Source organism: Populus nigra, chromosome 3 (assembly GCF_951802175.1).
Source record: "Populus nigra chromosome 3, ddPopNigr1.1, whole genome shotgun sequence".
NCBI lineage: Eukaryota > Viridiplantae > Streptophyta > Magnoliopsida > Malpighiales > Salicaceae > Populus > Populus nigra.
Window position 1 is genome coordinate 23786466 of NC_084854.1, and position 27776 is coordinate 23814241.

Sequence of the window (27776 nt, forward strand, 5' to 3'; positions counted from 1 at the left end):
TCAAATACTAAAAGAAGACAAAAAGATTTTTTAGAATTTTTGAAATATTGGCCTAGTTCTCATGGCTTGAATAAACTGGTTATTAAAGCCAAAATGCATGCTAATACATATATTGTTTTGAAATTTCCTTTGTTGTGTGAAAATATGATGTTATAATATTTATATATATATATTGGAGAGACTAGGCCGTATGCATGAAAACAAAACATTTTTTTATTATTTTTTTATGTCTTGACAAAAACCGAGTATTTTAATACCGGATTTGTATCTTACAGTATAAAAATACAAATCGATATTGATCGAAATACAATAATAAAATTACAGAAAAATCACAGATTCTTTGAAATAATTTTTGAAGAAATTTTATTTTTATTTTTTTTGGGCCGGACCTAGCTTGGCCCATGTGGTTGGGCTGAACCCAGCAGGCCTTACCAGGTCGCGAATTATATTTCACGTGAACAGTGAAATAGCATTTCACTGTTCACGTGAATTATATTTCACTTGAACAGTGAAATGCGAAATGGTCTATGCACAGCGACGAGAAAGGGGACAAACCTGGTGGCGGAAACAATGTTGAAGACGATGGCGAACACTCCTAGTGATGCTGATGGCGGTGGTGAGGCAGCCGACGAGGTCTTCCGGTGGTTCTGACGGTGGTTCCAGGCGGCGGCTTCTCCTCCTTTCTCCTCTGTTTCTGCTTTTCCTCTATCTGTCTCTGTTTTTGCTTCTTCTGCTTCTTCTCACGGTACAGGGCTGTTATCAATGACGGGGAGGGAGGCAGCAGTTGGCAGTGGCTCTAGGGTGGCGCTGGTGGTGGCGGCCTGGGGAGCTGATTCTGGAGAAGGAAAAGTCTATGATGATGCTGGTCCCCTCGGCTGGTTCCTGGTTTTGAAGAAAGTTGAAGTTGATGATGGTGGTGTGTTTTCTTCTTATTTTTCTCTGCTGGGTGGACGTCTTCACGTCGGGTTCTTCTTGCTTGGTCTGGCTCCTGTCTGTTTTTCCAAACTTTATTCCCTCATGTTGCCCCTGTTTCTCCCTTTTCTTGTTCGTTCTTCCTCTGTTTATTTTTTTCTGTGTGTTTTCCTTTCCCTTCTGCCTCCTGTCTCTATCGTCTCCCCCTCTGTCTATCTCTCCTTTCAAGTTTTTTTTCTCTGTTCTCCCCTCTCTTTTGTTCAAAAAACTTTCCCCCTCTTTTAGTTTTCCAGCCCTCTCTCTCGTTCCCTCAAAAAATACTCCCCCCCTGTTGCTTGTGTTGAGAGCAGTATTTATAGGCTAGAGGGGCGCGGGCTATTGTTGCGTGTGGGGAGCAGGGCACGCGGCAGCTGGTCAGCCAGTGGGCGCGACTAGCAAGGCGTGCGGCGGGTGGTCGGCAAGTGAGTGCGGCTCCCTCGGTTTTGGCAGCATGCGGGAAGAGGAACAGTGTCAAAACAACACTGTTCAAATTCTTTTTTTATTATTATATATTTTTTTATTTGTGTGGACCCAAAAATGGGTTACAACAATTGTTGTTTCAAGGCAATAAACTCCTCAGATTGGGTGGTCGATACTGATGGAGAGCTCCCAACAGTTGAGACACTACGAGCCGAACGCAAGTTTTCAGCCGTAGTGTTGGAGAGCCCGTAGACCCGATTTTTGCCGGGTCCACCAGACGATCCCACCTCCATCCACAAATTTGGATTGAAATCTGGATGGGTCAAAGGAGTGTCCCCATATCTCTCCCTCAACCGGCTATTATAGGTCTCCTGAAAATTTTTTTAAAAAAATCATCAAATGCAATTCAAGATGCAATTCAAGAAAATAATAACTTATAAAATAAAATGAATGGACGAACATACCACGAAGTGCTGAGCATAGTTGTCCACGAACAGCTGCACCCCCTTTTGGCGGTCTTGACTTCGCACATACGTCTCTACAAACAACTCCATTGGACTCGGCTCACATCCAAGAGACGCGGCCTGTAAAGAAAAAATAGGTTGAAAGTTATTTAATAAGGAACGACAAATTAATTAACGATATATTTCATTAAAATTAATATTACCATCCGCTTTCCATGTGCGCTGAATGGGACGGATCCGCCAGTGTGCGTGGTCACCGAACCATGAATTTGCCGGTGCCGGTTGTCGGCGCCGGACTGTGAGCGCCGTGAGAACCGCTTTGAGGTCACGTGCTCAATATATGCCGTCCATATTTCCCCCGAGATGAATGGCGGTTTGAATTCCCGCCAAACCGCAACCTTATTCCATCTTTCAAGACCGTTATCCCTCACATTTCTTTTTTATTTTTTTGGATGTCATACCAAAAATCATGCAACCTACTTCCATAGTAACAAATTAGAATTTAAAACATAAAATTATAAAACAAAAATAAATATTATTTTCGATGTTACCTAGTTGCCGCGTGATTCTCCCATACCCTCCTCACAACATTGTTGTTCGCCCTATCCCACTCAAATTTGTTCTGTGTATATAAATAATTCATATAAAATAAAAATAGTACAAGATATAAAATTATAAAAATCATTTATTAAAAATAAGGTGAAAATTAAAAATTAACACCGACCTGAAATCGCTTAAACCATGCATCGATATTAGGTTTCCACTCAGGATGTCTGGAAACCTGGCTCCATTGAAACAATGGAATCTCCATCGACGATTTAAACGCCAATGTTATAGCCCTTGCAGCCTCAATGTTTATGAACCTGAAATTAAATAAAAGTAATAATATTAATTAATTGTTCATAAATTATGTTATAAGTATAAAAAAAAACTAAAAACTAAACAAACTTACATTGAGAGGTCATCCTTCCATTGTGCCTGGTACTTGCGGGTGAATTGACCCCGCTGTGAAGGTACACTGCTTCTGCGCTGTGAAACCACGCTTGAAGAGGCAACATCACAAGTTGGCGTAGATTCCTCGCCGTGATCAGCACCTAAGGATACGTCCTCCTCGCTGCTAGAAGAACTAGCTGCAACCGTCTTCTGATGACGTGATGTAGATTTCATTCTACGCATCTACACAAATTTATACGAATAATTACATAATTAACTTTGATTATTTAAAAAAAAATCGATAGAGTCTCCCCTATACTAGGGGTCCCAAGTTATCGACAAAATCATATTACACTTCCAATTTTATTTCACATCCCGATCCAATCATCCTGGATCTCAACCCAACTCATCATCATCAACATAAAACATCTTATTCAATAACATCATATAATGAAATTCAAGTAAAAGAATCAATTTCAACTATGAACATTCATTGTTAAATTGGTACTTAGAGTTACAAACATCAGATTAAAGTCATACATTCAAATTTACGGATTAATATTACATTTCAAGTTTTAAGAGACAAGACTCTTAATTTATAAATAATTACATGGTCAAAAGCAAAAGGTAATTAAATCAATATCATTCCTAACACAACCCTAATAGACCTCAAAATAGAAATTAACGTGTACATATAAATATAAAAATGTAATAAAAAGCAATAAAAATGGCAGGTAAACAATAATATCCTAAAATTAAGATAAACTAATTAAATTTAATTCTATATTTCAATTAACATTTAAAACATAAATTCAACAATAATAATTATAGCAATACAAACAATAATATCCTAAATTAAGATAAACTAATTAAATGTAATTCTATATATAAATTAACATTTTTAACATAAATTCAACAATAACAATTATAGCAATACAAACAATAATATCATAAAATTAATAAATAAAATGAAAAAACTAAAAAACACTATACAAAACAACCTAAACAGAAAACAAACAATACACAAAACTGAAAAACACTATATCAATTCAAAATAAATTTGGGAATAAAAAATGCTTACCTTAATATTGTGTTGAATTTAAGATTTTATCTACAAACAATACACAAAACAAAGAACACCAAAAAAAAAATCATAATTAAAAAAATACAAAGATAAAGAAAAAAGAATACATACCTTGGTAAAATCACAACCACCAAAACAATAAAATCTCTTCAAAAAGCCAAATAGAAACGGAGAGGAGAAGAGAAATACTGACGGGTTATAACCCGTTGGTGTACCCGTCAGTATTTGCTGTCGGTGAATCTGTCAGTGATTGTGGCACAATCCCGTAAATTTTTTGCAACTCTCTGTGAAATACCGACGGGTTATAATCTGTCGGTGTACCCATCGGTGAATGTGGCACAATCTCCTAAATTTTTTTCAACTCTCTATGAAATACCGACGGATTATAGTCCGTCGGTGAAACCGTAAATTTTTCTTATTTTTTTTAGGTGACCCTGTCACAAAATCTTGAATTGCAATCTTACAGCACACACAACACAATAACAAGGGCTGACCATTAAAGAAGAATAAATATTTCATGTTTCAAATTATTACATTATAAAATAAAGCTTTAGAACATGTTTAGTTAGTTGGAATTTTCATCTTCGTCCTCTATTGAATTGTTATCATCAGCTTCATCACACACTTCAATTTCGTTATCATCTTCTTCAACAACATTCTTTTTTCCACTAGTAGAGCTCAAAACAACATTCAACTCCTTTGCGTCAACATCAATAAGACTATCAATGAAAACACAAAAATTCGAATTTTCTTCTAAGTCAATCGAAGGAGCAACTCGGTATGGTTCAACCAACTCACTAGCTTGAAAGACTTCATCTATCACACTTGTGTCTTCGTTCTCATCCTGAACGACCTCGACACGACCCTTGGGTTTTGTTTTTAAAACGGATAACCAATCAACTCTTGATCGGTCCTTTCTAAAGGAAGGGGTGTATGTGTAATAAACTTGTTGGCATTGCTTTGCGAAAACAAAGACGCCGTTTACGTTGCGGTGTCTAGTTTTGAGTTGATTTCAACGAGACCATAGTGAGGATCTACTCTGATTCCTCTGTCAGTTTTGTCATACCAATAGCATTTGAATAAAAACACTCTATTTTGCTCGCTATGATATTGCGGTTCGATGACCTCTTCCAATCTACCGTAGTAGTCAACTTCAAACACCGCTGTTGTATGTCTTTCTTCCATGCCCGTATTCTTCAGTATGGAAGACATATCCATTGACAAAATACCCGTTATAGCACTTGACTTTTCTTTCAAGGCCCAGGCATAGTAAAGATAGTGAAATAGCAGCACTACCTCCCATTTGATAAACCTAGCTTGTAAATTAAATACAATAATAATCAATAAACGGATATTATGTAACATTGACTACAATTAATTACATTGCAAGAGATAATGAGTTTGTGATAGGACTTACATGTGTTCTAAACCATGTGGCAAATTGTTCATCTTGTAATTGAAAGATCTGGGATTCGGTCAGCTGTGAGTTATTGGACAGTAAGTATCGTCAATGTTGCCTGCAAGGTTGTTCCAAATTATAAGAGTGTATGGTATCACAAAACATAAATAGTACACTCTTGACAAAGTTTAAGTCGAACATCTACTTACTTAATAAAAGGTCTCAGCTCATCACAGTTAAATAGGACATAATTGTGTGATTGTCTGAACTCTATTTCAGACAAATATCTTCCCCTCATGACATTTTTAGGTGTGGGTCGTTCAGGATTGGAGAATATTGACAAGTTCCCACTTGAAGGCACTTCACCACCATCATCATGCCGTGGAACACGGTTGATCCTCGTTCTCAAATGAGGTTTGAAATAGTATGAGATAAATGTTGAGATCTCCTCAACAATATAGGCCTCATATATTGACGTCTCAACATGCGCCTTGTTCTTAACCTTTTTTTTTAAGATTGAACAAGTACCTATATATATATATATATATATATATATATATATATATATATATATATATATATATATATATATATATATATTATCAATTAAAAAATAAAAATAAAAACATTTAATTATAAATTACATAGCTCTTGTAATATCTAACCACTCGAATGGATACATCTATCTGTACTGGACCGGTCCTCCAACTTTTACCTCAAACGGTAAAGTACTGGTAGATGCTCCATTGAGTTAAAAAATGATGGAGGGAATATCATCTCAAGTTTGCATACTGTCTCGACGATATTCTTTTCAAGCCTTTCAATGTGATCAACATTCAACTTGCTGGAGCATATATCTCTCAAGAAATAACTGATCTCCATTAGTGCATCCTATATCCCCTTTGGCAACAAATCACGAAAAGCTAATGGGATGAGTGTTTGCATAAACACATGGCAATCATGACTCTTCATTCCATATAATTTGCATTCCTCCGTATTAACCAGCCTTGATATGTTCGAGGCATGTCCATCGGGGAAACATAGACTCTTAAGCCATTTGTAGACTAGTAGTTGTGCGTTTTTCTCTAGCACGAAGCTTGCTCTTGGTTTTGCGACCCGTGACCCATCACAAACCAACTTCATATTTTTACGGTTACACAACAGCGCTACATCCAATCTAGCCTTGATGTTGTCCTTTGTCTTCCCCTTCACATCCATAACGGTGTTGAAAATGTTCTCAAACACGTTCTTTTCAATGTGCATGACGTCAAGGTTATGGCGGAGAAGATTGGTCTTCCAATAAGAAAGCTTCTGCTTACCTGATTGGAGACCAAACACAATGTCACCGTACTTTGACACAACATCAAACAATTCTTCACCGGAAAGACGCGGGGGTGCAACATCCTTTTCAACTCTGCCAACAAAGAAATCCTTTCTGTTCTTTCTGTACCTGTGGTTATGTGGCAAGAAATGACGGTGACAGTCAAAAGAAGAAGCTTTACCCTCGTTTGTTAGCGTGAATGCCTTGTTGTTCTCCATACAGTATGGACATGCTAGCTTTCCATGCGTGCTCCAACCAGAAACCATTCCATAAGCTGGGAAATCATTGATAGTCCACATCAAAGCCGCTCTCATAAAAAAATTCTATTTCCTCGAGATGTCATAAGTCAAAGCTCTAGAGGACCACAACTGCGTCAACTCATCAATCAACGGACAAAGACAAACGTCTATATTCCACCCCGGACTGCTCGGACCTGGTATGACCATAGATAAAAACATGAACTCCGACCTCATACACATCCCCAGTGGCAAGTTATAAACCATCAGTATGACCCGCCAACAAGAATAAGGAGCAGCAAATGACCTGAATGGGTTGAATCCGTCTGTACACAACCCAAGATGCACATTCCTTGATTCAGCTGAAAACTGAGGATGTATACTGTTAAAGTGTTTCCAGGCTTCACCGTCAGAAGGATGAACCATCACTCCATCAACCGCATGGTATGATTGGTGTCATGTCATGTGCTCAGCAGTCCTTAGTGACATAAATAACCTCTGCAGTCTAGGTGTGATTGGGAAGTATCTAAGTTTTTTATATGCCACGAGAGTCTTCCCTCTACCAGTTATGGGTTTGTAACGGGAATGCCCGCATGCCATGCACTCGATCATCTCAGCATTTTCAAGGTAGTATAACATGCAGAAGTTAGGGCATATATCAATTTTCTGGTATCCTAAACCGAGGGGTTTCATCATGGACTTGGCAGCATAGAAGTTCTCTTTCAACCTGTTCCCTTCAGGTAAAATGCTTCTCGCCCATTCAATAATCTTGTCATAACCGGCCTCACTCAACCCGTGATCTGACTTGATGGTGAACACTTGTGCTACAGCTGATAATTTACTGTGGTTCGTGCAGCCATCCCATAATGGTTCGTCAGAATCTTTCAACAGATCAAAAAACCTTGTTGCATCTGCATTAGGTTCTTCTTCTACGATTAGACATTCCCTGACATTACCTTCACTCATTCTCATTGCATCCATAACCATATTCCTGTAAGGATTACTGTTCTCATTTCCAACTTCATGCATGTTGCTAGCACTAGAAGTTGACCCAACCACCTGTTCTTCCATGCTCTCATCAGGAACAAATAGTTCTCCGTGAGCATACCAACACAGGTAATCCTCCATGAACCCTTTGGTTAGAAGATACATCGTTACAACATCTTGATGCAGAAACTTTAAATTTTTACACTTCCTGCATGGACACCTAATACTGCCATCAGTAAAATTCCTCGAAATAGATGTTGCGAAATTAATAAAACCCTGGACAACGTTACAATAATCCATCCTCCGCAATCCTTGGGGTGAGTCCCGATACATCCATGAACGATCATCCATGACTTCTATTGAACCTCTATAAAATATAACAAAAATATTGATTTTCCCCGACATTATCCAACAAACTAAAACAACACTTATGTTAAATATTCATTATCAATTATCAATTATCAATTATCAATTATCAACTATCAATGTTCATACATACAAATTTATACATATATAAATTTACAGAAATCACAACTTCGAAATAAAATTGATAACAATTAAAAAAGACTCGTTAAACAAGCTATTAATTATTTATTTCATCACAACACATTTAATTCGATGTAATTCAAACAAAATTTCAACAATTTACAAACAAATATAATTTGACAAAATCTAAAACAAACTATAACAACTACAAAATTATACATTTATACTACAAGTTTCTTTGACAAATAACAATCAAACAAGTACAAACGTTAACAAAATACATATACTAAAAAAACAATAAAATTCACATTTAAATATTAAAACTAAAAAGGATAGATTTACTTACAAAAAAATGATAAAATCCACAAGAAACAGATATTGTGACCACGTACAAGATATAAGAAACTTGAGTGCTTGTGTTGAGAATAGTGGAGAGTTGGGATGGGTGGTTGGCTGCAGTTTGGGAGGGGAAAGGCGGGATGGGAAAGAAGAAGAAGGAGAAACAGAGGAAGAGAGTGTCGGTAGATGGGGTGGGTATATAATGGTTTTTTCCGATGGAATCAGCAACGGATTCAATCCGTCGGTGACAGTGCCACGTCACTGTACGGCTATCTCAGTTTGAATCCCTCGGTCATTCCGTCGGTAAAATCATCTGAAAAAACTCCACGTCGTTGCATCTTTCCAGACAAACTGTATACTCCATCGGAGAAACGGTCGGTATATACCGACGGAAAATATTTTGTCCGTATATACTGACCGTTTCTCCGACGGATCTAGGCTGTCAGTATATACCGACAGATTTTGAGATGGAATTGTTTCCGTCGGTAATTATTACCAACGAAAAAATTCTGTCGATAATTCCATTGGTTTTCTCTGGTTTTCTGGTAGTGGTCCGTGATAAGGTTCAGAAGAAGATCTTCAATGTCCAGCATGTCAATACTCACGATCAGCTGGCAGATTTGCTAACAAAGCCTCTGTCCCGCCAACGTCTACACTTTTTACTGCTCAAGATTGGCTTAGCTGATGGCTCATCCATCTTGCGAGAGCGTATAAAGGAAATCACCACAAATTCAGCACATAATCCCTTGCCTCCTGCACAGAATTGTGCAACCATCATTCAAGCCTAATATCAAGCTTGTAACAGCAAATAATCTTCAGTGTAAATACAGTGTAAATGCTATACGTAATCTTAGCTTTGTTTCTAAATTTGAACCTGCAATCCTATGTATATATATGTTAACAGTTGTATTATTCAAATATATAAAAATATATTATTCTGAAGTTTATTAATCAGTTCAATTCTCTAAACCTTCCTATCTTCATCAAAAGATTCATCATGTTGCTTCGTTAATTCTTTTAACGAAGGGTTAAAAAAGCTCCTTATTTATACATTCTTCTGATTTACAGTGAAACAAGAAAAAAAAACACATCAATCAAAGCTCCATTTTTCTCAAAAACACAGAATGGGTTTTCTTCTCAAAAACACAAAATGGGTTTTCAAGATATTATTTTTTATCTCTTTCGGGTCGGCTTTAATTCAATAAATAAATGGGCAAAAAAACAAACCAAAAGGCATGCAATGCATCCTAACAAACAAAAAGAAGAAACAAAAGAAAGGCATGCAATGCATCCTAACAAACAAAAAGAAGAAACAAAAGCATGAAAAGTAAGTCCTCGTAATTACTGAGGGAGAGCGATAAGGGCTGTTGACAAAATGAAAAAAACAGAGGGAATGCTGTGTTGATTTGCGCGGGGCTAGAAAAGTATGGCAGAGAAAGGATGAAGGGGCTCTGCTGGTTCGGCGTGGTAGGTATGGATGGTGAGGACTGAAAAAATTATTGTTCATAACAAAATTATTGTTCAGCGACTGAAAAAAACAATTATTGTTCATAAAATCACAAAATAAAAGAAGAAAGCTGAAATGGATAAAGTTTGAAAGAGTTCATGATCAACCAAGAAAAGATGATTGATCATCAAAGTTTGAACATACATAAAAAATCAAGAGTTCTCAATTAAATAATTAACCATAAATCACAAGATTAAATTAAGATTCAAATGGTATTAATAAAGAAAGAGTTTAATTTGTAGTAGTGTAATAACTCAATTTTAAATTTCAAAAATTATTTTATAAAAATATTTTTTTATTCAAAAATCCAAAAAATCATAAATTTAAAATTCAAAAATATTTTTTGAAACAAAAAGAGATAAGTCTTTAAACTGCAATATGTCAAAAAGCTAGAAGAATAGTCAGATTGAGATATTTTGACAAGATGGGATGAAAAAGAACTTAATAAAAAGAAAATTGAGGTTGAAATCCAAACTTGACTAAAATTAAAAGAATTAATTAATTTTAAGGACTTAATTAAACTTCTAGTGGGTTTAATTGACTTGTTTAAGGACTTAATTAAACTTCTAATGAGTTTTATTAATTCAATCAAGGACCTAATTGAATAAAAATTAAATTTGATGGTCTAATTCGAATCAATTCACAAAGATTAAAAAATTAGAGATATAATTGAAACTTTAAAAGACTAAATTAATGTAATTAATGGCTCAATTGAAAGAAATTTAAAAATTAAAAGTTGACTTAAGATCAAATAAAAGAATATCAAAACCTAGAATCAGAGTACGAAAAATATGTGAGTTTGAGAATTGAAATTAATTAAATCAAAGGTTTGATTTAAAAAAATTAAAATATAGAAGTCAATCAAGAACCACATTTAAGAAATCTATACCAAAAATCACTTTTTACAAAACAATGAAATTATATTTTTCTTAAACTTGGTCAAAAGAAGTTTTACCTGTGCATCTTTTGTTTTGATCAAAGCCCCCTTCATGCCTTTTGATTCTTCTTCGTCTCTCGACTAAACAGGACAATCTTCACACCATCTCGTACTTGAATTTCACTGTAAACCAAAATGTTAACCCTTGTTACACCGATAACACCTTAAATTCTCCCCCAAAGAAGGTACCCAGCATTGTTCCACTTGTCAAGATAGCCTTGTACTCACTTGCTAGCCGCAGACATAGACAAGCATTTATCTTTAGTTTTAATAAATGGCCAGGAACTATTTTCAAACATCAATGGTTTAAGATAACCCAGGCTTTAGATCCTTCTGTTTTGTCCTATAAAATAGCTTAAAAACCTTAACCCCAAACAGTTGGAGAGGGATTTGAACACTGTCATGAACATTATCTCTTTAGCCAAGACTGCAACGGCCTTACTCCTTAATCTTTCCAGCCTAAAAAAAAACCCAGAAATAGCCCTTAAATCATCACAACCCCTACTCAACAATCAAAGCCTCCAGCCATGACAGTGACCATTTAACCTGAAAACCCAACTGCATTTTCATCCATATCAAAGCTCCCACTATGCAGCCTCTATAAACACCACTACATCCTCAAAAACCAAAGATACCAGAGGCAAACAACCACCCATGGCTGTACGTCAACCTCTCACTGACGGTCCAACCTCTTTTGAAGTCGAACGCAGCAACGCAGCCTCTCCAACTCCAGCAGCGTTCCTGCCACTTTGCACCAATAACTCTTCCTCCACAAGAACCGTGAGCCTCTAGCGTTCTAGCTCCACTAGCAGTGCAGCTGTGAGCCATTAGCGGCATCGCAGATCCTCCAGCAACAAGTTTTCAGCAGTTGCGCAATGAGCACCACTATCTCAAGCCAAACACAGCAGCTTCATCGTGACGTCAATTGTAGAATCTCATTTTTTCTCCATGGCATAGCTCCATCTTAGTTCTTGGTCCAGCCACCGTGACCTTTTCTAGCCGAACACAGCAGTTGTGCAGGCGAGACCAACCGTGAGAAGTCCAGCAGCCTTGCCTCTTCTTTTTGCCATTTGAAGCTTCAACTCGTTGGCCCTACCCAAGGGCGGAGGGATGCTGAGGGCTAGGGTGTGCTCTAGCTTAGGTCAAGATTTTATCAATATTTTTTTGGCTAGTTTTATATATAAAAACTTCATAATTCTTAATTAAGTTATTAAAAAATTTTAAAAATTTACATGGAGCCTTGTAATATAATACTTTAGCTTGGGTTAAAATTTTAGAATTTTTGAAGAAATTCAAAAATTTGATGAAAAATCACAATTTGACTAGTTTTACGTTATTAGATGTAATTTTCAATCCGACTATCAGATTGAGCTGAAATTTTACAAGGAATCTTAAAATATATTGAATAAAATCTGGTTAAAATTTCAGAATGAACGAAGCTTGGTAGTGGTAACAAAAAAAAACTGTCAAATAAAAGCAAAACAACTCATTAAGGGTAAAATGGTTATTTGCCATTAAAAAATAAAACAAATAAGCTCTTCCTTCCTTTTATATATTGCCGATTGGGCAGAAGCAGAATAGGAAAAGAAAGAAAATAAAAGGCAAGAGAGAAAGAGAGAAAAGTAAGGGAAAAACATTAAAAAAAAAATCCAAGGAAAAAAAAATAAGAAAAGTGAGAGAATAACCTTGTAAACTTTCAAAGTCTAACTTATAGAACACTAAACTAAGGAAGAATCAAGTAAAGAAAATAGAAATTGAAAGAGGAAAAAAATTTAATTACTTTGTTTTCCAGTTGATATAAGATTGTTATTTTATCCCCATTGAGAGGTTGTTACAATATCGATTTAGATTTGATTATACTTTTTACTTTAATTTTATGTACTTTCAAATTTATTTTTTAATATTTTGAATAATGTATTTAAATTAAAACTTTAATACTAACTTTAAAAATTCATATATATGAGTTAATAATTAATCTTAAAAAAATTATATATTTATTTTATATCCCATAACAGGAAAAAATCATGTCTCCGCCCTTGGTCCTAGCATTCTTGTCTCTAATCTCTTTGGAGTTGGCTACAACCAAGGTTAGAGAGAGTAAGGGGACTAAGTCTTTTATGTATGCTGATTGCATGAGTTAAAGTTATTATTTCTGCATGCTTTGTTTGTTACCTAAGCCATGTTTGGGCTACATTTTTTATCTTGCTTTGACTCTGGATATATGTTTCTTTGACATAAGATGATATCTAGCTTGCTTTGGAACCCTTGTAAGCAATGATGCATGAACCATGCTTGGAAATCTTCAATGATTGTCATGCATGATGATATCTAGCCGTGAAAATGTTTTTTTGTTGATGAAGATTCAGTAGGTGCAAGGATTTTGTGTTCTTTTGTTTTGTTGTCCCATGGTTTTTTTTTTAAAAAAAAAAGAAGAATCTTAAGCATGTTTTGGGGTCCTGGAAAAAACGAGGTGCTGGGAAAAACTCATGCAATGTTTGGTTTTGATTCTTGACACGTAAAAATCTTCCCCATCTTTTGTTTATGGGTTTGGGTTTTGAATCCCCTCTGCTAGGAAAGAAAAAAAAAAAAAAGGAAGGTTGGGACATTTGTTTTCAGCCTATTCGGACCAAGCATGGTATTGTATCAAGAAGCTTGATGTTTTTTTCTTTGTTATTAGGGTATGTTTGGAAAACATATCTTTAACAAATTTTTGGTGGTTTTATTTTACTGATTTTTCTTGTTTTGCCAAACAAAGTTTTAATTCTTCAAATTAATTTCTTAATTCTTTTTAAATGACTATTTTATATTCATCTTTTAATATTTGAAATTGTGACTTATATGCGAGGTGTTTTTCCGGGTATTAAATAAATCAATTTTTTTATTATTTAAAAACAACAAAACATTTTTTTAAAAAAATACATTTATATATTTTAAATTACATATGATGAAGTATCTCAAAAATAAATTATATTTGCACAATTTAATATGTTGGTGTTTTTATGCCTAAAGTGTAGCTATCTGATTATTCTTTTATAGGACTTGATGACATGATTAATTAGATAACCACAGCGATATTTTTAGGCTAGTGGTGGCTTCTGTTACACTCAATAAGACCATAATGGTTATGGTTCATCGACCTAATCAAATCTAAAATGAGCTCCGATAAAGTAAATCTAGAACTTCATGGGCTTACACACCTGAAAGCAATTCTTAAGATATTTTATAGTAATTAGCACTCTAATTGGAATGTTTAGAAGTACTTAATCTCATTCTAGATATTACATATCTACACGGAAGCTACCATAACAAGCTTAGTCTAATTTAAACACGATCACTTATGAGCTACCATTTACCCCACAAGTATATAACCCATCTTAGGTCAATTATAAGACTCACCTATAATTGAAAAGATTAAAATCTCACATGTTGCCTTCTAGCAAGCTGGTCTTAATCTTTCTATATCCAAAAAAACTTATCATTAACTAATAAGTAAGTGAAATATACTTAGTTGGCTATTTAAATAAGGTTGTAATGGCCTATTAATTTAATAACTTATTAACATTTTGATAAGGAGTTTGAAAAAGCTCAAGAATGTTTGATATCAAACATGAAATTTAAAGTGATTGATAAAAATAAAAGACACTTAAACCCTTATCTAAGAAAACGAAAACAATGTATGCTTCTAAATTAGAAAAACATCTTAGTTAAAGAAAAATCTGATTTTTATTCAAAGTTCCACTAAATTTTAACAAGATTATACTAATATCATAGTTTTTCAAAACAATTATTACAAATAGGTTTTTTAAAATATGTGGGATAAATGTTAAAGATATAAGATCAATAGAAATTTTATTATTAAAATTAAGAATATAGTCTTTCTAACTCTTGCTTCAAGCTCTCTTGCCCTTCTTAATTACTAATGATTGTATTCTTACAAAACTCAACCAAATTAAAGAAAAAGTAATTAAACAAACCACTAATTATAATTATTGTTATTTTTATTATATCATAATTGAATTAAAAATATGAGGTTGTGTTTTATAATAAAAAAACATGTTACAACTTTTTAACTAAAAAATTAAAAAGAAAATAGAGTATATGAAATTGAAAGTAAATATGAAATTTGTTAATAGATAGTAAATTAGAAGATAAAAATATAAATATATTCCAATTATACATGTTCTCTAGTTCATCAAAAGCTATCAAGACATTATACACAAGTTTTAGTCAAATAACATCCAAAATCACTAAAACTGAAAAGAATATATATCTACACTTAGACATAAAAATATATTTTTTTAATTCTCTCCCCTATTTCTATAATCCTTTTATGTTTATTTTCTCCTATTGAGTAAGTATTGGTAGTTGCTTTATGAGGATTATAAATTTTCTTCTATTTTTCTATTAAAATCAAGAGTGAAATCAATTTCAGTAATGCACTTCATGTAACGAGTACACGAAACCGAGAAAGAGTTTACATATATAGAGCGAAAGAAAACATAAAAGGAAATAAAAGGAAATAATTTATTAGTAGTGTCTAATTATATAAATGACAGTAATTAGCTATATGCAAACAAAAAAAAAGAGAGAGAAAAATAGAAAAGATATTGAAATTCTAAAGAAAAGGAATAAAGAAGCCTAATTATAGAAAAGGAATTGCAACTAATAATAATTAGTTAGGTACAAATAACAAAAAAATACAAATGGAAAAGATATTAAAAATCTTAAGAAAATAAATTAAAAAGGGTACTATAATTTCAAATGGAAAAGCTATTAAGTTTTTATGAAAGGAATGAAAAAAAAAATAAAGGTATTAGAATTTGGGCTGATTACTCAAAAAGAATGTAACAACTTATAATTAGCTTTATACAAAAAACAAACTAAAAATTATTTAAAAAAACAAAAAACAAAGATAATTATAATTTAAAAAAAAAAGGAAATACAAATAATAATAATTAGCCATGTACAAAAAAGTGAAGTTATAATTGCAATTTATAAAAAAATATTTAGAAATTAATAAAAAGGACTAAAATTCCACAAGTAGAATTAAAAACAGAAATGTTATTAAGATTCTTAATAAAAAGAAATAAAAAAAATGTATTGAAATTCAGGCTAATTATAGAAAAGGAAATTGTAAGACTATTATTTAAAATTAGCATTACTCATGTAAAAAAGGATATGAAAAAAAGTTTTTAAATTCGTAATAAAAAAGAATAAAAATGCAATAATATTATAAAAGAAAAAATTAAAAACGGAAAAGGTATTAGATTTTTTAAGAAAAGGAATAAAAATATTACAAATATGACTAAAAATACAACCACTAATAATTACTTAAATAAAAAAGGAAAATAATAAGTGTAAAAAGTATTAAATTTCTTTAGAAAAAATATTCATAATAAAAATTACTAAGATTTCTATATATTTTAGATATTAAGTTGATTAAAAATGAAGGGTATTTTAATTAATTGATTCGAATGTTTCAACTCATAATTCATACTTTTATATGTAGTATTGAATAAATTAAATCTAAATCTTTAAAGCTAAAAAGGAAGCATATTTACTTCAAGATTTATAAACGGTATCAAATTAATTATAAAGAAAAGAAATAAAGTGCAATATTTCTTACTTCATGTGTTAAGCAACCGTTTTGCACGCTTCGATGGATTGCAAATTAACAGGTAAGCCGTCCAGACAATTCTTTGCTTCAAGTGTTAATTTGTTGGATTTAAAATTAATAAATATAAAATTAAATGAATCAATTGATTACTTTTAATTTTGATAATGAAGTCATAATTTTGATAATAAAGTCATTATTATTGATAATAAAGTCATAATTTTGATTACTTGATATTCTATAAATTAATAAATATAAAATTAAATGAATCAAAAAATCATGATAATAAAGTCATAATTATTGATATTCTATAAATTATATACCTGAGTTTCATTAACTAATTTTAATTTTGATATGGACAATCAGAAAAGATAAGCAAACTATAAATAACCAAATCTTAATTTAGAAGCGATCTAAAGGTAAAATAATAATAAATTACGGAATAGTAATTTATTATACCATGAGTAAGAAATCAAGATTCCAACAAAAAAAGAAGAAGCAGAATATTTCTCAACAATATATATATATAACATTATATAAATGAGAGAGCACGTCTCGTGTAGGTGCGCACTAGTAAGGAAGGCCTGCTTGTTCTTTCAAAAAAATACACCAACGTTACATCAACCTGTCGCTTTTAACTCCTTGAACATCTAAGAAATAAAGAGGTTATGGCTAGCACCAGTCACTTATTCAATGTCTACAACATTAACATTTCGAGCTTTCTCCTTGTTGTTTCTCTCGTCATAGTCTCATTTTCACTCACCATCTGCTTTGCTTCGGAGTCTGAAGTTGGTATGTTCTTTATCTCTCTCTAATTACTAGTTGACAGATTTAAGCTGTTGTGTTCTTCTTTTTCACTGTTTACACTGCATTCTGTTATTTAATATTCTACTAACTAGCTAGCAGTGATTGATATATCGCAGAAATCCCAGATGAGATATCACATTGTTGTGTTTTGAAGGATTAATTTGTTGGTATCCTTCTGTTTGAGGAACAGGGAGGAGAAACAAATCAATCTTGAGATTCAAATTTGTTTTTGAAGGTTTTTTCTTTAATTAAGGAAATATCACACTGTCCTCTTTTTCAGTGGCAAGGTGGTGCTACCAGTTGACAAGGTTAACTGGCTCTTAATTTTAATGAAGAAGATTTTGTGCTCTTGACCTCTGCATTTTATTTTTAAAAATCCTCGTGCATGTGGTTTAGAACCAGGAGATTATTTAAAATGTTGGACACAAAGGTCTAAGGGTCGGTGCAGTATTTTGTTTTAATTATTGAAACTGTATTTTATTTTAATTACAGTTTTAAAATTATTTGATTAATTAATGTATATTATAATTTTGCATGGATCTTATTTAAAAAAAATAAAAATTTTGGTTATGAAAAAGCTTTAATTTATAGGTTTTTTACAATTTATTTTTTAAATTATAGGATGACAAGTTGGCGATGTTTGATGAAGAATTATTTTGATTGTTTTAGACACTATTGTGGCATGTTTGAAAAGTTATTTAACCTATTTTCGTTTTATTATTTGCTTCGAAAGATGAACCAAGTTAAATCAATTCGTGATTTCCTTTTCTGAAAGTGATTTATTTTTCATTTTCTTATGTTCTTTCACTCAACTTTTAGTCCTAGGTAGAGCCAAATCTGTGCTTTGTCTCAAAAAAAAAAAGGAATTTGGAACCTCCCTTTGGCTTTAATTTTTTGGAGGCTTGTCTTTAAGACTTGTTGGTCGTCCTTAGTGGAGATCCACTTCATATCATGAATAATTATCTTCATAAATATGATTTCTTAAACGGTCCAGTCAATTTAATTCTTTTCTTTCATCAACAGAGAAAGAAAGTGAATTTGCATATGTAGAAGGAACTGGAAAAGGGCCAAAGAATTGGGGAAAGATTAACCCGCATTGGGAAACTTGTGGTAAAGGACATATGCAGTCTCCTATCGATCTCCTTGACGGGAGGGCAGTGCAAGTTTTTCCCAGCTTAGGAAAGCTGCGTAGGGATTACCAAGCAGCTCCTGCAGCCGTGAAGAATAGGGGGCATGACATTACGGTAAGCTACTTCTTTTCCCTTCAATAATTCATGGATTTACTTAAGAAGCAACTCATTCTAAAAACAAGATTCATTTTAATCCACCTCTGCCATTGTAGCATGCATAAGATCGTTGACCCTATAAAGAATGGACCCTATAAAGATTTTGATCATAATTTCGTCGTTGAATTGTTGGTAGTAGACCAGTATTCAGGCTACAAAAGTATGCATCAGAAACGCTTGTTATCTGTTACTTGTCGACAATGACTTTGGAAGAAAAAAGGTGTGACAGATTTATTAATTACTCCGTTTGAATTTCTTACTAGGTGATTTGGAAAGGAGATGCAGGAAAAATCACGATTAATAATACTGGTTACCAGCTGAAGCAAGCCCATTGGCATTCACCCTCAGAGCACACATTCAATGGTTCAAGGTTTATTTGTTTGCCTTCTTTATTATTGAGATTTTGAAGGTTTATTTGATCTCACGTTAATGATCCGATCTCTTCCACCTACTCCACTTCACACTCTACAATTTTCTCCCATAAAGATCTAATGTCTACTCAATTCTTTCTTCTCATTTTTTAACAGGTATGACCTGGAGCTTCACCTAGTTCACTATAGCTCTCAGGGAGGGGTAGCTGTTTCTGCAATTGTTTACAAATATGGTCGGCCTGATCGCTTCCTTTCAAGGGTATTGTGATGTCTTTCAATTGCTTACAAATATGGTCGACCTGGAACTCCTCGTAAAGTTCGATTCTAATCTGTAAATCTGAAGCTCTTTTTTTGAGCGCTACTATTTCCCCCTTTTGGCAGTTGTTCCACCATATAACTCATGTTGACCCCGAAGAAGAGATAGATGCGGGGATTGTCAACCCAGGAGATATCAAATTTGGGAGCAGAAAGTATTACAGATATATCGGTTCCCTTACAAGTCCTCCTTGCACCGAAGGTGTTATCTGGACAATAGTGAAGAAGGTGCTTTTACCAAAACATTCACATTCCATTTCATCTTCAATATATCTTCTTCACCGGCATGATGTGTATGATTATTCTGATGCATTCTTCTATAAACAGGTCAGGACAGTCTCAAGGGAGCAAGTCAAAGCATTAAGGGATGCTGTTCATGATGTAAGTACTTTTAGTTCAGTTTAAGGATGCATTTCCAGTTAATGTCTCTAATTTTTTATTTGGAAATGTGCAAGTGAATCCTCTGAGAGCATTTTCAGAGAAAACAACAATGGTGCTTTAGGCACTCTCGTACTCGTCTGTGTACAAGACCAAAGCAGTTTTACTGAATTAACTTCTGTTGGGTTCTTTTGTTTAAGGGATATGAGGCAAATGCAAGACCAACTCAGTCATCGGATGGAAGAGCAGTTTTTGAGTACACTCCAAAGAGTGATTGAGGCCTCTGCCTAGCTAGTAATACGTACAAACTGGAGTAAAGAACTCAAGAGATCTTCATCACGCAGACTTCTGTATTTCATTTATTCAGCTGGTTTATTGCCATTATACTAAGATTCCATGCGAATATCTCTATGTGATACCACTAAAACCAAGATTAGGAAAAAGGGAAGGAGCGTTCCTTTGCCACAATGTGTTCCCATTAGCCGTTGAGCTTTCTCAAAACCTCCATCCTTGTTGAGTACATATCTATCTATGATAAATTCAATAAAAGTATAACGTATTATATAGCTTCTTTTAAGTAAGTAATTAATTTTTGTGTCTAAGCTAGACAGGCTTAGATGAGTTGCAACTACACATTTCATTTTGCAAGCCAGCAATTTTGAAACAAAGCGTTTGCTTGTTTCAGCATGTGCAATTCATATAAAAGGAATGTTATGTGCTATATCAGGCTAGCTGTGATGAAGAAACTCAAGCTGGGAGAATCAGTAGAGGCACCCGCGGGTAAATGCTTAAAATTAGTGCGTATTGATGATTGAGACATGGCAAAGAAAATGCCTTCAAGTACTGCGCTGGCTGCGCTAAGGGAGAGACAACTTAATTACATGTTGAGTAGACAGCAGTTAGGGCACAAAAATAGAGCAAATGAATGCTCAGAACTGTAAAGTAAGAGAGACCGCAACTTTTCGGAGCTCAAAGTCCCTAGACTTGGACCTTATGAAATTAGGGTTTTTGATATATTCTGAAAAGCCAGTAATTTATAAAAATTGTTCTAAAAATAATATACAATTGTTTTTATAGTTGCAAACTCACCTAACCTATATAGAAGGAAAAAAAATGATTTTTTTAGCTTAGTTTAAGGATTTTCCTAGCCCCAGATGCTGCTAGCAAGCTGACCTCATAGAGAAGGAACCTCCTCATCAAATTTCAACTCCATCCGAAGTTTGTTTAAATACAAAACTATATAAAACCAGATACACAAACTTATTTCAACAAATATTGCTATGTGAAGAGGAAAAACTCCATTAATGTTAGTTAAAAGCTCACCTTGACAGTAAGACAGCATCTGCATTCCACGAAAAAGAACGAAGAAAACACCAAATTAGAGATGCTCAGCAGAAGTCAAACACAGACATTCTCAAACTAAACCAACAAAAAAGAAATCATTTATCAAAGAGAAAACAAAGGGAGATTGAACACGAGACCAAGAAAAACATGCTCGATGAATATTGTCGTATTCGATGGCCTTGTTCTTCCCTCCAGTTTTATCAAACTTGGATACCAGCATATCCAAAACAACTGGTGAGGCAGCAAATATTGAACTCGTAAGTGCCTCTCTCAGCTCATTAGAATCAATTTTGCTACTCGTGTCCTTATCAAATCTCTCATATATATATATATATATATATATATATATATATATATATATATATATATATATATATATATATATATATTTGTGATTTTATATTTGGATAAAAAAATAAAAATAAAAATAAAAATATTGAATCTAGTTGAGTTCATAAGTCAGTCGTAAATTTGATGAGTTAATTTGTAGTATTCGAATTATTTTTTTAATGCATTTTTTGTCCCTTAATTTAAAAAAAAAATACAATTCCATCATTTCTTATCGATGATTTATTTTTTTATTCAATTCAAAACAAAACAAAAATATAATTTTATCATTTGTTATCAATGATCTACTTTTTCTATCTTGGTCTCACGCATCTATCATGGTTTTTTTTTCTTTTAAGAAAATATTTCATCCAAAAGAATTTTCATACGCTTTATTGTTGTGTAATTAAATAAAAAATAATTTTGAAATAAAAAACTTTATTAAATCCGATGACGTGCATGACTTGTGTAGTTTGGTTAGTTGATTAAAATTCACTTGTTTTTTTTTTAAATTGAATGCTATTTTTATACCAATTTAGTCCTTTAATATTGAGGTAATTGAAGATTGAGTTTTCTTTTCAAGATTATCTTTGCGAGTTTCGTAGGTCAACACTGGTTGACTCATATGGATACAATGTGTTTTCATTTCAATATTAGATAAAAATATTATTCAATATAATCAGGTCAGGCAATAAGTCAAGTTGAAAGGTTTCAAAGTTCACCTATTTGGTTAGGTTTAATAACAATACCAAATAGTTTTTTTTTATATTCCATCTTCCAATTTTTTTCCTTTCATTGAATTCTATTTGGCTTTTTTTTTATTGATTTTACCTTTTAATATTTAGTTGATTTTGAATTAGAATTCATAATTTATTTTGGTTTATTTGCTACGAGGTTATTGCAATCTTAAATAAACATCCCGATATCTGGTTGATACTCAATTTCACGAGCATTTATTTTTTGTTATCATATCATTAAAAAAATATAGTTTGAGAAATATTATTAAACCTAGTGGAATCTATGATTCGAACCACATGTTTAGTGGGTTAAGACACAAAGTCTAAGTCACTTTAATATGTTCATGTTTCTCAATATTAAAAAAAATATCATCTTAATTTTTTAAAAAAAAGTTAAATCATGTTTTTTACTGGTTATCCAAGTTTTTTTTAAACTTATCAAATTAACAAAGTCATGTCAAATTAAGTCTCACACAATTTAATTTGAAATTCAAATTAGATAAAAAGTTAAACTAGAAATTTTTAAAATTGATATGTTATGTTAGGCTTAATAATAATGCCAAATTATTCCTTACAACTTATATTTCTTTTTTTAAGATTCAATAAAATTTTAATCCCTCCAGCACAAATTTTAACGTAATCCTAAAATAAAATCCCATAGAAATAACCACGTGATGGAATTACATGAAAAATATTAGTTGGTGATAAATTTTGAAGTCATGGGAATTAAAAGTGCTCTTATTAAAATCCCTTTCTACTCAAAATACAAATTATATTTATTTTCTCAATGTTATGGAATCCATTCGTCTCAGGTTAAGAATTTTTGTTGAGTTGTGTTGACAAGACACATGAACATATCAAAGCAAAGAAGCGGGTACAAAGCCTTCGATATTCTCGCCGGAAACACCCTCAATTTTCCGTTACCTTCTCGGAACTGCAACGACGCTCAACAAATTCATGAATGATAAAGAGGGTGGGATAGTGAAAATTGTCGGTAATTAGCAGCTTGCCATCATAGGAGTGAAAAGAAAATTAATAACAAGACGTCACAGCTCAAAGATTAAAAAGAAGAGGGTACATTAGAGAGATTAATCTGCAAACCAGTATCCACTAGACCCTTGAAACAGTCTAGTTTTAACGGCTAAAAACAGATACACAAACTTATTTTTACCAAGTGAAGGGGAAAAAAATCTGCATAAGACCCAGAAAGTACATCACTTTCCAAATTCACCGGCCCTTGGACGACGGCCGTTTTAGCTTTCAAATCCCATCCTATGCAATGAGGAAAGGAAGGACAGTAAGCATGAAATTTTCATAAGTGAAACTTGCTGAACCAGAATATGCAGTATCCCTCTCTTTGAATTTATCAGTCAGTCCCTGAAAAACAGATGATCAAACATGATTCAATAACTCATTTCATTATATAGAGAACTACATGTATTATTTAGCTAGAGCTTAACAAAATCCAAGATAGAGTAAGGATTCTCGATACAATTAAGAACTTCATTAATCTTTAGTTAAAAGCTCACCTTGACAGTCAGACAGCATCTGCATTCCACGAAAAGGAACAAAGAAAACACCAAATTAGAGATGCTCAACAGAAGTAAAAAAGAAAGCTAATATTCTGAAACCAAACCAACAAAAAAGAAATCATTTATCAAAGAGAAACAAAGGGAGATTGAACACGAGACCAAGGAAAACATACTCGATGAAATTGTCGTATTCGATTGCCTTGTTCTTCCCTCCAGTTTTATCAAACTTGGATACGAGCAAATCCAAAACAACTGGTGAGACTGCAAATCCTAAACTCATAAGTGCCTCTCTCAGCTCATTAGAATCGATTTTGCCGCTCCTGTCCCTATCAAATCTCTCAAAGTTCGCCTGTAAAGCAAAAACAACCAAAACCCACAAAAACAATAAACATTTCTAATCCAGAAAATTAAAATAGATAAAAAAAAAAAATCTCTCCAGTTCAAAGTCTCCAAGAGCTTACTCTCCAGTTCTGCAAACTGTAGAACAGTGGAGCGAATTCCTTTGGCCCTGCATTAACATTTCAAAAAATAATAATAATCAATGTGGGTCAATCGCAAATCCACAAAGCTCTCAAGATTACGAATGTACCCTTGCAAATTGCACGACAACATCAAGATATTCAAGGGCATTCTAGGACTTTCAAAAAAAAACCCGCGTAATACGTGGGAAAATCAAAACTTATCCCCTTAGATAATCAACTGAAAACAGCAAAAGGGCTATCAAATGTCAGAAAATGACGAAAGTGACCCCTCTGATCAAGACTGACTGAACAATCACCATGTAATTATACGGCAGTTTCGTCCATTCAATGCAAACAAAAAAAAGTAGCGTACATTATAAAAAAAATAGTACCATTCCACTGACATGCGCATATAATAGCAAAAATATCATATGCCGAAACTAGCAAAAACTCGTAGCATTTCACTAACATGCGCATGAACGAAAAGTCATGTAAAGCAAGCTCTCACCGATCTTCCTGGTGTTGGTGTTCGTGAAGAGATACATGAGAAGGTGAACAGTCCTCAAGCTGAAGCTCTGATTATAGCTCGATAAGGCTCTCTGCAGCTCTTTGTCATCAACGAGCCCGCTACCGTCCTGATCGGCGACCTGAAAGCAGGCGACGATGCTGGGGTCAGTCCCTGGAGGGAAGGTGGAGGGCATCAGAGAGGCGAAGGGGCTGCTGCCGTAAGGTGCAGAAGGATAGCCACCAGGTGCGGAGGCTTGGGGTTTGTCCTTCGGTGGCTTGGTGCCGGGAGCGGGAGCGGGAGCACCGTAGGGGTGGCCGTATGGAGCGGCAGGTTGTGCGGCTCCATATGCAGCAGCGGGTTGTGGTGCGGTGCCGTATGGAGCTGAAGGTTGTGGCGGTGCGCCATAAGGGGAGGAGTATGGTGCAGCGGAGCCGTAGGGTTGGGGTTGTTGCGGTTGGCCGTAACCGTAGCCGGCTTGTGGATGAGGGTAGCCTGACATTTCAAGGGAGAAGCGGAGAATTTTTTTTTTATTATTATTATTATTATTTTGGGAGGGGGGGGGGGTTTAGTGGAGTGGAGGAGGGTCCTGGGCCTTTGGAGTTTATATAGAATTGGAAATGTAAATTATTTAGACTATTTTTCGTTTTTGTACTTTACATTTAAAAAAATATAAAAATTCATTGTATTTACTTATACTTCTATCCCTTCAATAAAATACATTTCTTTCTTTTGTATTTATTATTAGATTTTTTACCGCGTTGTGAATAAAATTATTGAGTCGTGTCTATGAAAGCCATGACCGGATATCTATTTAATTATTTGATTATTTAATTATTTAATCAGATGATATTTATTTAATTATTCAAAAAAAAAACAAGTTGAGCTTAGTTCGAATAAAAAATGAAAATGGATAGTATTTGACTCTGTGTGCATGGCCTGCTACGCTGCCACCTACTCCTCCTGTTTTTGTCAACTTTTTTTTATTTATTTATTAAAAAAAGAGCCACTTGATCGCACGATTCAGATCAAATGTTGTATTATAGATTATCAGCAACGACATCGTACGACGGCTTTATTAAAAAAAGAAAAAGAAAAAAAAACCGCTGTTTTCGAATGTCATCTAAATCAACATGAAAATGAAAAGGCAATATTTTATTGGTGAAGTTATAAAGCTAAAAGATGAAAATAACTATATCAGAAAAAGAAAAATTGCTTTAATTACAATAAGCTATCAATACACGTAAAGAAAACAAAATACAAAAACACGATACCTTAAGGGTAAAATTGAGTCAACAAAAGTGGCATTTCCTTAGCAATCACCCCCGACACAAAATCATCATCCGCGAAGGAACAACGTGTCTCCACATGGCCACCTGTAGGCGACGACCTGGCTAACAGGGTTGACTTTAACATCGGTCAACTTGCTCTCGTGGAATAGCGTCCGCTTGATTTTCCATCGGACCACACACGGTTTCAGCCCAAATATTTTGAAAACCAAGGCTCGGAATTTCATCGCTGCATTTGGATTTTGGAGTGTTTGACCACTCGATTCAAAGGTCATCATGCTATTTTTTTTTTAATTTTATTGTCATTTTACACAAGCGAAAAATACTGTAACTATGAAGCTTATCTCACAGAATAAAATTGTAAGCGATGGAAGTGTTCCGACACGTTGTTTGTCGGTCATTAATTTGTTTGTCAGTCATTAAGTTGACAAATTAGCATCCATTAAAGAGAGAAATATTGCATCTGAAGCTGTCATCCAGAATGGTAATGGAGGTCGTCTTCATGTGCCTGCACTGATAGAGGCGAAGGTGAAGCAGGTATATGATAGAAATGTTAGTATCTTGATGATGGATTGGTGCCTTCTCATTATCGCTCACAGCACTCGCCTTTCGCGTCACCCCACACACCACCACTGAATCGATTTTTCGCTGGATCGGCGAGCTAAACAGCCTCTTAAAACTAAATGAAATACCATGACCATTTGTGCTTTTATACTCGCAACAAAACCAAAGCAAAAACTAACCACATGGTTGTCATTGTCACACCCCTCGATGATAAGTTCAAATATTTATAAATAAAAAAATATAAAATGCATCTTGCAATCATGCGAAATTTAAAGGATTTGGACTTAACAATCATTTAATCCTAATGCAGCATGGGTTCGGTGAATATGCTAGACCCAAAAAACTTGAACTTGATAGACAGTCAAGTCCAAGATAGCGTGAGTCTGTCGAACATGGCAGACCTAAAGGACTCAGGCTTAGCAATTAGCCTTGCTCAAGGTAGCATAAGTTTGCCAAACATGACAAATCCAAAAGACTTGGACTTGGGAGCCAGCCAAGCCCGATACAGCGTGGGTCTGACGAACATTCTAGATCCAAAGGAGTTGAGCTTGGCAGTCAGCCATGTCCGATGCAGCGTGTATTTGGCAAACATATCAGATCCAAAGAACATAGACTTGACAATCATTCAAATCTAAGGATGCGTATATATAAAGTCTTTTAAAGGACATGTCATACTTATTATCTCATTAATGATATGTATAGGGTATTTGTCTCTTATTAATGTCGTCGAAAGTGAAGGACTTTCCAGTCATTTTCTTTTCTGAAAACGACAAAGTTCAAGGGTATAAATACTCCATGAACCATCCAGGTAAAAGGTCAGAACTTTTTATCCCTTAAAATATAGATATATAGATTTACACCGATGAAAATATTGACTGACTATACATTGCATACGGGTATACTAACATAATGTGTATTTCGATATATTCCACTGACTATGGGAACCATTCCCCTTCTCCCTGACATTGTTTATAGTGTTCATTACATATGGATATACCGATGAAATGTATTTTTAAGTATATTCAAGTGACTATGAAAATTATTCACTTTTTAATGCGCTGATAATTAATAATTTTTTGACTATCTTTTTTTTTTCAACGGCCGCATCGACAAAATGACAAGTTGTTGGTAATATTTGAAGGGCTTTCTAAAAATTTTCAAGCAAGTTAAAAATATTCATTT

General features: G+C 33.9%; 2 protein-coding genes across 2 annotated transcripts; one reads left to right on the forward strand and one right to left on the reverse strand.

Annotated features, from left to right (window-relative positions):
- The first annotated feature begins 17236 nt into the window (after positions 1-17236).
- LOC133690301 (alpha carbonic anhydrase 4-like) lies at positions 17237-20401 on the forward strand. The gene is made up of 7 exons (XM_062110543.1): positions 17237-17470; positions 18509-18729; positions 19035-19141; positions 19299-19401; positions 19524-19685; positions 19785-19838; positions 20036-20401. The coding sequence occupies exons 1-7, from the start codon at positions 17347-17349 to the stop codon at positions 20111-20113; spliced, it is 849 nt and encodes a 282-aa protein (XP_061966527.1). The 5' UTR covers positions 17237-17346; the 3' UTR covers positions 20114-20401.
- Positions 20402-23303: 2902 nt separating this feature from the next.
- On the reverse strand, positions 23304-25299 carry LOC133688653 (calcium-binding protein CBP-like). Its single transcript, XM_062108223.1, has 5 exons — positions 24745-25299; positions 24237-24283; positions 23949-24124; positions 23773-23791; positions 23304-23620 (listed from the first exon to the last, which is right to left on the reverse strand). Exons 1-5 carry the CDS (start codon positions 25241-25243, stop codon positions 23516-23518), a joined length of 846 nt encoding a protein of 281 aa, XP_061964207.1. The 5' UTR covers positions 25244-25299; the 3' UTR covers positions 23304-23515.
- Between the last annotated feature and the right edge of the window lie 2477 nt (positions 25300-27776).